The sequence below is a fragment of the Ctenopharyngodon idella genome, chromosome 1 (genome assembly GCF_019924925.1).
Source record: "Ctenopharyngodon idella isolate HZGC_01 chromosome 1, HZGC01, whole genome shotgun sequence".
In the NCBI taxonomy this organism is placed as follows: domain Eukaryota; kingdom Metazoa; phylum Chordata; class Actinopteri; order Cypriniformes; family Xenocyprididae; genus Ctenopharyngodon; species Ctenopharyngodon idella.
In genome coordinates, this window is record NC_067220.1 from 7,444,873 (window position 1) to 7,458,698 (window position 13,826).

At 35.3% G+C, this 13,826-nt stretch overlaps 1 protein-coding gene across 6 annotated transcripts in view; it reads right to left on the bottom strand.

The window, feature by feature from the left end:
• erbb4a (erb-b2 receptor tyrosine kinase 4a) overlaps positions 1-13,826 on the bottom strand; it is a 581,429-nt gene that overhangs the window by 174,762 nt on the left and 392,841 nt on the right. The window contains exon 1 of one of the 6 annotated variants that reach the window (XM_051890887.1): positions 6,734-7,141. The exons of the other annotated variants lie outside the window; for them this stretch is intronic. Coding sequence (XP_051746847.1) covers positions 6,734-6,812 — 79 coding nt within the window. The 5' untranslated portion in view covers positions 6,813-7,141. Of the gene's footprint in view, positions 1-6,733; positions 7,142-13,826 lie in introns of those variants that run through there. 6 annotated transcript variants of the gene reach the window in all.

Genomic DNA, 13,826 nt, shown 5'->3' on the forward strand with positions numbered 1-13,826 from the left:
ATCAGATTCAATGAACTATGCTAAGCTATGCTAAAAGTGGTACCGCCAGGTAGAATTACTTTTAGTAGGAATTGCATTTGGATGTACATTTAGACATTATCAAAGACTAATTTCTGTCACAGTATAGATTTTAGTTTATGGTTTAAAATGTTGAAACTTCTGGCTCAACTTACTTAACTGAGTATTTGATCTCACTGATCTGTGTGTGTGTGTGTGTGTGTGTGTGTGTGTGTTAGATACACTTGGCAAAATAATTGGCAAACTTAAAACTAAACACTATTTATTTGTTATTATTTACAGCTTAGTTATTATCTAGTTAAATATAGCATCTACTCCTATTTAAGTCTGCATTTTAAGGTTAAACCTCACCATTCATCACTGATATTCTTTCAGCCAAAACTTTCCCTGTTCTGAGTGAAATAAGTGATGAGCTCTCTACTGCGAACATAAAGCAACGATGATAGTTTCTCACAAGGTCTTCTTTGATCCAGTAATCCAAGGTGACACACTATCACCCCACCTTCTCAGTAGGAGTTTTATGAACCTTTAAACTGAGAGAAAGTGCAGTGATATTTCTATAGGGTTGGGATGTGACATCTGCCCTCTATCTCACCTAAACAGAGCAACAAAAGTGAGGCCATGAGGCTTGACGGACACAAGAAGACACAGATGTTGTGGAGTACGATTGCTTATCGCTCTCTTCCGTTTTCGCTCTTCTATCCCTCTCTCCCATCCACTACCACGGCTGACATTTCCGAGCACATGCTTTATTACAGGTCACTGCTGCAATAGGAAGAGTTTAAAGGCACAATGTAGCCAGTGTTTCCCACCCGCACAGCAGCAAGCTAATTCACAATAAACCTCACAATAAAACTCCCTGCTCTTTTCAGATAAACTAGTGAGTTAATCTGGTGAGTCACGACTAACCTGATTTCATGGGAAAACATAACTGTTTCATGAAGTGACTATTTCATATATGAAAACATACAATTTTTAGAAAAAAGTAAGCATGAAAATCCACTCCTAACCCAAACATATCCAGAACAGGGCCAAGTGATGTTATAGCTGAACGAGGCCGCTGCAGCGATTGCTAATGAGAGACGGGTGCGACAAACATCTTGAGAGCAGCGGGACTTTTATTATGCCACAGTCGCCGCTTTCGCTTCTTCCTGTCAAGCGTATGTGGGGTAACGCAGCGCTGTTTATTATATTAGATACATTTGTGTGTTGAAAGTTGTTATAATGCTACTCTGTGTTCACTCGGCATCTGCTATGAGACACTTATGTCACACTGCAGTAAGCTAGATCAATATTAGGCATGGTAAAACATGGTACTCGCTGTAAATCAAGAAAACGACATTTAAACAATAAGACGTACTCTGTTGAGCTATATAACATGATTCGTTTTCTGTCAATAAATGTATTCAAACAGTTGCTCACCTGTCTAATAAAACACAGAATATATTAAAGCGTCTTTGGTGTTTTCATGGTTTCTACAAAATAAAACCGGAAATCGAAGGTAGCGCGGGTATGATGTCATTGATAGGCGACGCACGGACACGGTCCGTATCCTGGGTAAAATTGCATATTACTCTGAATTTGAACATTCTTGGAAACATTTGAGATAATGTAAGTACACAAGTCAACAAAATACATAACATTGTTCAAGCGGTTTTTGGATATTTCAATCCAAAAATCTTACATATTGTGCCTTTAAGATGGACAATGACACTTTCTTCTAGAGCTGCTGTACAGCCAAAATCATGTTTCCTGCTATGATTGTAAAGCTGCTCTGAAACAATCTGCATTGCAAATAGAGCTATATAAATAAAGGTGACTTGACATGAAGTGTTTCATCAGAAGAAAACTGTCAACTACTACTGCAAAAAATAAATAAATAAATAATAAAAAAAAATAAAATCATGGCAGAATTTGTGACATTTTAAGTTCCTAAAAAAAAAAAAAAAAAAAAAAAAAAGTAGCGGGGCTGATGTTTTGAATATTGCCAATTTAACTGCTACTGTAGTTGCTAGGCAATGACACATCCCGTCTATCCCATAATTACACAAAATATAATTAGCCATGGGTCCTTCATGCATGCAAAGTCTGGTGAGTTTTCAGTTATTGTTGTAGTTTTCAAAATGTGTAATAATAATTATAATAATAACCTTCCGAATTCCAAGCTAAAACTCGAGCTGTCTTTATGTGCAGTTTGTTGTTTCAGTTTCAGATGTTGTTTGCCTCTATAAATGATCACATTAGCATGGGAAGTAACGGATCACAGCTGACGGACAGGCACCGAGCCAAACTGTTCTGAGAGGATGGAGAAACACTGAGAGACAGTGAGGTGACAGAGGAGGATGAAGGAGGGGGATGATGTCTTAGAGGCAAAAGGACAGAAGCCATGCCACAACCACAGACAGAAACCAGCAGGCCTTTGTTTTCAGAGAAGAATTTCAAGTGGTGGAAAAAAACAAACCCTTAAGCTAGAGAAAAAGAGAATTCTTTCGGCTGCTCTGAAGTTCCCTAAAAAAGGGCAATCCCATAGATTATAATTAGTTTTATTGGTTTACTCCACACGTTCATGATGTTTGCTTTCAGACATTTGAAGCAGGAAAAAAGCTACTTTGTAATTCTTAAGAAGAAAGTTTAAAGGACTCTTTATGTTAAAATTTGAATATGTGACCATTAAAGGGTTAGTCCACCCAAAAATGAAAATTCTGTCATTAATTACTCACCCTCATTTCGTTCCACACCCGTAAGAACTTCGTTCATCTTCAGAATACAAATTAAGATATTTTTGATAAAATCCGATGGCTCAGATAGATAATTAACACATCATAAAAGTCACGTGATTTCAGTAAACGAGGATGTTTCAAAACGTTTTGAAATTTCAATGGTTCACATGACTTTGGCAGTTTGATACGTGCTCCGAACCACTGATTCGAAACAAAAGATTTGTAAAGCTTCGAAGCTTCATGAAGCAGTGTTTTGAAATCGTCCATCACTAGATATTGTTGAATAAAGTGGTTATTTTGTTTTTTTGCCACACAAAAAGTATTCTTGTCACTTCATAACATTAAGGTTGAACTACTGTAGTCACATGAACTGTTTTAAATATGTCTTTAGTATCTTTATGGGCATCTGAAAGTGTTAATTATCTTACTGTCAATTAAGGCCTTACTGAGCCATCGGATTTTATCAAAAATATTTTAATTTGTGTTCTGAAGATGAACGAAGGTCTTACAGGTGTGGAGCGACATGAGGGTGAGTAATTAATGACAGAATTTTCATTTTTGGGTGAACTAACCCTTTAAGATTATTTTAACCGTGTGGGTGATTCTCAATCAATCAATCAATCAATAAATCAATAAATAAAAAAAAGTCCAGGTCACATTTAATCATTAAATAAATAAATAAAGTTGGAAGCAAGTGAATTTAATTGGGCATCATTGATTAATTTAAGAAAAGTGATTTGAAAACGACAATTAAAACTTCTCGTCAACTAATATAATTGCTTCTGACCAATATGTGATGCTGTGAATAAAAAATAAAAAACACATAATATAATTTTAGGATGAAATTTGACCCGGATGTGATTTTTGACAGGTTTTGTGATATTTTAAGATTTTCTAAAAATAATGTTTAATAATAATGATTAACATTTGTACATAATATTTGTACTGCTGATCACTGAACGTCCACATTACTAAATGTCTCTGTATTGTAAGACATGGGCAACAAGTGTCATTTAAAGTTATGAGTCCATGACAAATAAATTATTAATAAGAGGATTATGCTTGGCTGAAATGGCAAACAACATTTCCTGCTCATAAAAATATATTCATGTCTAGACACCATATCAGTGACAAGCTTAATTACTGAGGGACTCATTGGGACTCTCAAATGGAGCTTAATCCAAGATGACGCTGAGTAATAATTTGACTGCATTCCCGAGTCAATATCCTTTAGAACGTAAATGTCACATCTCATCCTGGGTCAGATGTTGTGTCATTTATATCCGCAGACAGAGCAGTGAGCTGAAGCAGAAATTACATATAAAGGAACATCTATGGGGGGAACAGCAAAAATATGAAACCCAATGACCCTGAAATAATTTGTGAAGAGTTTTCTGCATGGGGAATTTTTAATTTATCTTCCACAAATAGCCTCCAGTGAATGAAAAACAGTGACCCTCACCTTATCAGCTCATATTATACAAAGAATCGTCGATAATCAATGATTTATCATCCCAAATGATAAATAATCATTTAGGATCTCAGTCTGACCATGATTTAAATGCATTGTTGACTGTTAATCACTCAAACGATAGATTAAAATTAATTCATTCATGTTTCAACAGACTGAAGAGTAAAAATCATACTACAGTAACAGTACAATTCACCCATATATGTGACCCTGGACCACAAAACCAGTCATAAGTCGCACAGGTATATTTGTAGCAATAGCCAACAATACATTGTATAGGTCAAAATTATTGATTTTTCTTTTATGCCAAAAATCATTAGGATATTAAGTAATGATCATGTTCCATGAAGATATTTTGTAAATTTCCTACCGTAAATATATCAAAAAATTTATTTTTGTGAATTATGCATTGCTAAGGACTTCATTTGGACAACTTTAAAGGCGATTTTCTCAATATTTTGATTTTTTTGCACCCTCAGATTCCAGATTTTCAAATAGTTGTATTTCGGCCAAATATTGTCCTATCCAAACCATTCATCAATGGAAAGCTTATATAGTCAGCTTTCAGATTATGTATAAATCTCAATAATATAAAAATCTATATAAATTGACACTTACGATTGGTTTTGTGGTTCAGGGTCACATATTGGTGTAAATCTTACTAAACCCACCAAGAACATGTCTAGATCACCTTTCCCCACAAAACTAAACAAACAAACAAACAAACAAACAAATTAAATAGAAGTCATATTATATTATTATTGTAATAAAAATATTATCATAAAATTAATCAAATCATAATCATAAAATATTTGTACATCATAGAAGTATTCATATTCAGATTTACATTCAAAAAGCACTGTACTACAATATTCTTTATACTCTGATGAAATGACTATTAAGACTAATGAGAATTTAATGGGAAATCTTAATCACCATGATAATATTATCACGGCTGATTTTGGTGTAAACACGTTTAGATGAGATTCACTCATAGAGCAAAAGTTAAATTCATCATAAGAACTGAAGCACATAAACCAACAGTATATGCAAGAATGCCTCTCTGGATATGCCGAACACCGTTTTGCGTCATAACGCTCACTGGTATTTGTGTCATGATAACCTCCATCCACATTTCTCCTCGTTCATATAGCCTGCACTGCACAACAAAACTTAATTCATGCACCGCCAACGCTGAGTTCACTTCTCACAGTGGGGATGCTGAAATATGCTGAGCAGCTATTTGAACAGAGCGTAGGGGTCTGGAGCGCGATTCCAAGTGCGCAGGAAATGCGCGTTCCGCTGAGCGCGCTCCCGTGCTGCGTTCTATCAAGCGCCTTTACGCGCACCGATATATTAAAATAGACTCTCCACTGACTGGAAGTCTATGACAGCCCACTGAACTACTATACTGTGAAATTTATTGCACTAACTGGAAAGGATCTGTGGTGATTTTGGTGTTTTTGGTGCGTATTCTCTCAAGCGCCACCAACAGGTCAAATTTGCACTTAATCTTAAACACTGGTCTTATTAAACTCCGACCACAAAAATATTTGTACACTTCATAAAATGTAGTCAAGATGAGATTCACACAAGACCACCTTCAAAATAAATCAAAATTCAGTCTGATTTATCAAACCGCTCACACATCAACAAATTTAGCAGGGAGGTTGCCAAACAGGAAGTTTGTGTTTTCTACACATTATCATCGCAAGGCTTTGGCCTTTTGAAACAAAACTTAGTATATATCATGGGCATCGCTTGATCAGTTTGTAGGCAGTGACAACAAGCAAACCCAGTGCTTGTAATTTTTTGAATAGTTTAGCCTAAACTCATGACCCTGAGTAGGCCATATTGGGAGTCAGCCATTTTGAAATGCATTATATGTGTTGTCATGTAACGTTTTGTATATTGGCTAAACTTTTTTTCTGATATTGCCATGATGTCCTGACAACACCTCATGAATTTGGTGACAGAGCTGACTATTGGCCAAAAGTTATACACATTTTATTTTAAGTAATTTTATATATCCTTAATATTCCAAAATAGGGGTTTTCAAACCTTTTACACATTTTGAATGTCTCCTACTTAAGATTTTGCAGTCTCTACTAATAGCTGATGAGTTGAATCAGGTGACACATACACAATGTTTGAAAACCCCTGCTCTAAATCATCACTATCACACACAATATTGAATTTAGACAGAACTAATAGTCAATCTATTCCAGACCATGATAGCTACTGGATTACTGATTTGCTAATATCACCAAATAAACACTGGACGAATTGTACAAACAAACAGAGATGTTAAATGCTGCACTTAGTCCTGAAGTGTGTTTGATTCCGATGGATTCCTCCTCTGATCATCATAAAGACTGCAGGGATACACTGTGCCTAAAGCATACACTTCACAATCTTTCCATCTCCGCTCGTTTAAGTGCAGCAAAGTAGTCGATAACAACAGCGCACACCGGTCAAGTGCGCAGCTTGCCAAGACCCTTTACGCACTCGTACAGTCACTCACCTGACTGACCGTTGCTCCTCTGAACCTCCACAAATATGAAGACGAGGCAGAAGAAGAGAAGAAAGCGAGCCGGCCACATTTCTGCTTATTTTAAGAAGTTATATCTCCATACATTAGCATGATCAATAGAGAATCCGGGCATTGACAGTCCAGCGTCTGCGTCTCCAGCGCGCGCACTCACGTCTTCGTTCCAGAGCACATCCTGTTACAGTAAACTCGATTGGACTGTTTTGCTTTTGCGCTGGTTTCGTTTTATTTCAAAGTAATTGTGGCTGATTATCCGGATTGTAGGACTTGTAACCATTTCATTACCTCGATGGATTCGCAACTTCGGTTTGAGCGTCAGGACACGCCCATCCCTGCGCTAAGTACCGCCCACCTGAAGTATGAATGGTCAAAAGAGGCGCTTGAACAGCTGAGGCCACGCCCAGTCAACGACTGCTTTGCATATACACCTGCTTACACCAATGTTATGTCAGGGGATTTAAAACATTTTCATGCCAAGGATGCCCAAATATGATGATCCTCTTGTGTGTGTTACCATTATATATTATACATTATACAATAAAACATTCCTTATTCATTTCATGATTTACAGTCTTGAATGAAACCGTAATAATGTCAAAATATATTCTGTAAATATTCACTTTATTAAATTTTCCTTGCAGCCCCCTAGGGGTCCCTGAATCCCAGTTTGGAAACTTCTAAGATACATATGATGATAAATACAAAATGAAACACACAGCTATTTACAAGTGGTTTTTGATTTTTCACAACAAATTGAAATTAATATACCAAAGAAAGAAAACCTCATTCATATGTGAATGTTTACTACTGTAGCTCATTAAAATAGTAAAATATTTCTTTTTTATTTTCTCTTACAGACTTACAGTGCTCTAGTGTCACTATATACACATGACTATAGTTGTCCATACTGACAGATAGTTTAAATGAGTTTGATCCTCTCTTTATGAGATGGATACAGTATATAATGTGACACTGATACCTCATAAGTTCTGTGTCATTTGAACTCTATTAACCTGTTCAGTCCCTAACCACTAGAGGCCCTCACATTACAATCAAGAACGCATTTTTAATGGTGACTCAGCATGATCAAACTCATTTCCCTCTGTAAGCCAGGATCTTCTTCAGAGCAGGTGTTTGACAGTGGGGATTGATGAGAATGCATTTACATTAAAGTTTAATACGCAGTATACCTAATATTAGAAATAAGTGAATTTAAATTCATGTATTTGCTTAATGTTTCTCTGATTCTCGTTTGAGGCTTTTAGCTGAAGGCCTAGTTCAGTGTAGCATTACCAAGGTGAAATAAATGCTGTAACAATAAACGGAAATGTTTGTTTTACAGTAAATTTAAATCGATTTTCACTCAGAAGTAAAAATTCTTTTACTCACCTTCCAAATATAATCCAAATATAATCTTCAATGGCCTGAGGGTGAGCAAATTAACAGCAAATTTTCATTTTTGGGTGAACTATCCCTTTAATTTGTGTTTATGAAAAATTAATTATCTGAATTAACAAAAACTATTTCTGAGTTTTTGTTGTTAGCATGGTCCCATATACAGTGCGTGCATAATTATTATGCAAGTTGATATTTTGACCAATTCCAAACCACATCAATCTTAATAACTACTATTAATTTTGTATTTAATCATTTATAAGTGTTATATAGTTGTTCATGAAGGCTGAAAGTGAAAAACACCTTATATTCAGGTGTGCATAATTATTAAGCAAGTTTTCTTTTACAGGTAAAATGGGCTAAAAAAAAGATTTGAGTCAGACTGAAAATGTCAAAAATTATTAAATGCTCATGAGAAGGATGCAATACTAGAAATCGCAAAATTATGGCTTGACCAATGGACAGCAAAACGCTCATTGGTTCAGCAGGGTCAGACAAAAACAGGCCAATAAGAAAAGACACATTAACTGCAAAAAAAAAAAAAAAAAAAAAGGAATTAAGGTGAATAATTAAGTGTGAAACCATCAGAAACCCTTAGTCTCCAGCACCACCATTTTCCAGAACTGCAACCTACCTGGAGTCTCCTTAAGTGCAAGGTGTCAGGATCTAAAGAATCCTGAAATATAACCCCCACTTAAATATTAACTAACTTATTGCTAAAGTTGTAAGAAAGTCTTCTCCTGTGTCCTGTTCTTCTGTGATCCAGAATGGCAGCACAGCTGAAAGGTTTGTTTGAGCTGCGCCCTCTACTGTACAGGTGTGAATTTGTATTTCCTTCAGCCTGAAGTTTATTCATTTCATTTTTGGTGTGAAATGGCCTTTACATTTGCCAAAAATAGAACTTTTTTTGTGTGTGTGTGTGTGTGTGTTAAAAAACAAACAAATCAAGCCCAGCCCATGTGAGAAAAAGTAGCGTAACAATTACTTTCCATAAAAAAGTAATGCAAATAATTACTTTTTTAGGGAGTAACGCAATATTGTAACACATCACTTTGAAAGTAACTTTCCCCAACACTGGTAACACCACTATCTGTAAGCATTCTACTGATAGTGCTTCAAAAAAATATCTGTATACTTTATATGCTGACAAAATATTTTTTGTAAGCAACATCGCTAATACTATTTCAATAAAAACTGACTTCACACCAAACAAACGCTCTCACGTCCACACTCCAGTGTGAAAACACTCTGCAAACTCTAATAACTCTTCTATGATGAACTGTAGAAGGCCACTGTGGGTTTTTTTGTGCATTACCATTTAGGACAGAACAGAGGGCATTCACACAAGGAAGAACGGCTCTGAGCCAGTAAATCCTTGGCACTTTCTGCTCTTAAGACTCAGAGGTGAAGGTCAAGAGAAGTCCACATTTACTGGCAAGATTTGTAAAGACAACCAGATCCTACTTATCGATCTTCTTCACCTTTGACTTTAGATTTTTTTTTGCTTTTGGTATCATTTTGTATTCAAAATTCTTAGAAGATAACTTTTATGAAATAAATTATGATCAAAGCAAAACAAGTGCACTTTACTCTTGCAAGTCAACAAAGCTTTGATATCCTGTACTTACAGTATGTATTTGAAGGACGTTTAAATAAGTAATTGACTTTTATTCTATGCTAGGCGGGTTTGTCTATGCATGTGCACTCATATTGCCATTCTTATTAGTTTATTTTTCTCAGGCTATCATGTAGGACTGGCTCTTGCTGCAGGAGAATTTGCTCTCAATTTTCCAATATCATGCTATTTTTATACATATTCTCCAGACCTATTCCATCTACTAGAACATCCTTCATGATGAACCCAAACAATATTTTTTCTTAGACTGTACAGTCTCAACAGTTCTCATTAAGAAACCACAATTAAATCCAAATGTATTAGCAAATTACAGACCCATTTCAAATCTTCCATTTATGTCTAAAATACTAGAAAAAGTTGTGTCGGCCCAATTGGTATTCAGGGACAGGTATTAGGTAGTGTATATATCGTACCTATCAGAACATTACCATTTTGTTTATTTAAACGTGGAAAAATCTAAGATAACATCAGTAAATTACGGAGTGCCACAAGGATCTGTGTTAGGCCCTCTGCTATTTTCAATATATATGCTGCCACTTGGTAAGAAGAAAACATGGAATTAGTTTCCACTGCTATGCCGATGATACTCAGTTATATATTTCATCATGACCAGATGAAATCTCTAAATTATCCAAGTTGACAGAGTGGGGTTTAAACAGATCATATGAAAACGTACAAATTCATACGAATTAGCCACCAAATCAGCAAAACGTAAAATAGTTACGAATTGCAGTGAGATTGTGTTGGGGTATTTAGTAAATCTGGTGAATTGGTCTCAGCTGTTTGAACCAAGCCTGCTATTGATTTTAAAACTATATGATTAAAAATTAAAATACCTCCTGAAATCTTGGGCTGAGAGTCTGATCTGAGTATGGAATATATAAAAGATGCACAGTCATGAGCAGACCAAGTACAGTGCTGAGCAGAGTAAATAACCAGTCTGGCTCTTTGTCGCTAAGCAAACATCAACCCTGTCTTTGTGGAGAACTTGCTATTTGCACACAGGGGCAGTTGTAATGGAAATCAGAACCCCCCACCCACCTAACCAGGACGCCCCACATCCTCATCCCCTAAAAAAAGACACCAGGTACCTTTGTTACTTTGTTATACACTGAACACAAATATGTCTGTGGAGATACTCAGTCATCCAGGTCAACAAAGAATATTTTGTTACATTTATTCTGGATCATCATGAGGTGGGTGTGTTAACAGATGTGTAAGCAATGATATAAGCTTTTGTAGAAACCCCAGATCAATTATTTCAACTTTTTTTTTTTCTTTTTTGATAAAAAATTATTTTTACTCTTGGTAAAGAACTATACTACCCATAATCCTCAAAAAAAAAGCTCCAGGAAAAGAGAAGTAACTGTTACCATGGAAACAAGAATCACACCAAAAAGAGTTCAGAAGTGACCGCCCACTCCCATAAAGCATTCTGCATGATGTAATCAATTCGGAAATTGTAATTACAGAGTGATGTGCAAAGTGATTTACATCTAAATAAAATGGATGCAATAAGCAATTAACATATTTTGTCTCCCATTTTCACTTTCTGACATAAACAAAGAGCTTTTTTAGCACTAATGCAACAAAACGAAGCGCAAAAATACACATTAGGTGTGTAATTCATGTTTTTCTTTGTATTTTCTCATTATTGTCCTGCCACAGAGAATAATGGGAACTGTATTGTGGTTGCATGAGCCTAAATGTGGAAAATAAGTAATATTTTCCAGCAATAAAAATTTATTTTCTTTATTAGCATACACTTTGTGTACAAACTAAATTGTACCTTCAATGTTCACAATTGAAAATAAAAAACAATACAATAAAAATAAATCAATACAAATTTGCTACTGCCATGATTCCTTCATTGACCAGCTCTTCACTTAGAAAGTTGGGGCTAAACGAAAACTTGATGATGTCCGTGTGTGCTCAATCCATAAATCCGATCATTCCAACACAACTTGAATGCAGCATAAGATACAAGAAGCATGGACACAATAGAATGAGATATTAGTTTAGTCATAACTATTTTATTTGCATTATTCACGGTCACACAGACAGCACAATTTCGGTTTAACCCCCCTAAGCTCCACCTACAATTTCAGTTTTAGTTTATTATCAGGTCTAATATTTACCCATGCTGTGTGTGATAAATAATAGACATATTACATATGCAACATACACATTGTATATGCCCACTTTTTCTTTCCTCAAGGGCATTCCTGTAGGGATGTGCATCAGGGCTACGTGTTGGGACCTGTCTCATTACATTCTCTCCCAGACTTTTAAATGTGTGTGACATCTAATCAGAATGTGAAGTGTTAGGGAGGGTAAAGGTAAGGGCATCTCCACGTTACCTTCCATCATTTCTGCATCCTCCCATCTTGCTCGCTACCTTCACAGCATCTCTAGGTCACTGTGTCATAATACTTAGTTGGCCTCCTCTTCAATGATTTATGGCTTTATGCTAATCATGAATTAAAATGCGACTGTGAGTCGTTTAGAGGAGGGTAGATGGATATAAAGGTGTACGAGGGCACTCACTGAAATTGTGACAGCTCTTTAGAATGCATCACCAGATATTCATTTATGATATTGGGGTCAATTTTTTGACCAATTATGGCAACTAAATATGCCTCTCTGAATGTCTGTGTATGTGTGTTATTGTCCGACATCCTCAGACATTTCTAATCAGGTTTGTGTGCCATTTTGCCTCCTTTTTTTAAACAAAGATCATGCTTAATGGAGGGAACTGAGTAGTGGTGAGCACATGAGCACTGGAATATGAAATTTTAATTAGAATTCTACCTTGCAATTTTGCCATTTTCAAGACAATTAAGCAATGAGATAATTAATCATTTGCTCATGTTAAAGGTAATCATAAGCATCCATGAGCAAATAAGACCTCAGTTAATTTAAATATAGTTAATTTACTGTCCAATATGACAACATATACACTACCGGTCAAAAGTTTGGAATAATTAAGATGTTTTGTTGTTTTTTAAAGAAGTCTCTTTTGCTCACAAGGCTGCATTAATTTAATCAAAATACAGTGAAGACATATTAAATATTATTACAATGTTTTCTATTGTAATATAATTTAAAATGTAATTTATTCCTGTGATCAAAGCTGAATTTTCAGCATCATTACTCCAGTCTTCAGTGTCACATGATCCTTCAGAAACATCTTAACATTATCAATAATAAAAAACAGTATTGCTGCTTACTATTTTTGTGGAAACTGTGATATATTTTCTTCAGGAGTCTTTTGATGAACAGGATTTATTTGAATTATAAAATATAAATGTAATAATGTAAAATAATAAACAAATTTACTATCACTTCTGATCAATTTAATGCAACCTTGCTGAATAAAAGTATTAATGTATTATTTTTAATTTACTAATTGAGTTTAAACTTACTACCCACAAACTTTGGTAGTGTATCAAGGTAAATATTAAGCTGCAAAAAACATAACGATAATAATAAAACAGTACAGTTTTCAACTTTGATAATAATCAGAAATGTTTCTTGAGCAGCAAATCAGCATATTAGAATGATTGCTGAAGGATCATGTGACACTGAAGAGTGTGTGTGTGTGTGTGTGTGTGTGTGTGTGTGTGTGTGTGTGTGTGTGTGTGTGTGTGTGTGTGTGTGTGTGTGTGTAGAATACAGAATAAGAGACTTCTTTCAAAACATTCAAAAATCTTAATTAATCCAAACTCTTGACCGGTTGTGTATATGTACATATGCATAAATAAAGCAAAAACATTATGTTTGAAATCTAGTTGTAAGCATGACACTGAATAAATATGGCTGCTTTGAAAGACCTTGAGTGACCTTAAATGAATGCCACTGTACTAGCGCTTCAATATGCAATATTTCATCTTTCTGTTGCTTTTGATGACAGAGTGAATATGTTTCTGAAACAGATACCCTTTAAATGAATAGTTTACCTATGAAATTACATTTTTTTCATCATTTACTTACTTCAATGCTGTTCCATACATCTTCTGTGGAACACAAAAGAAA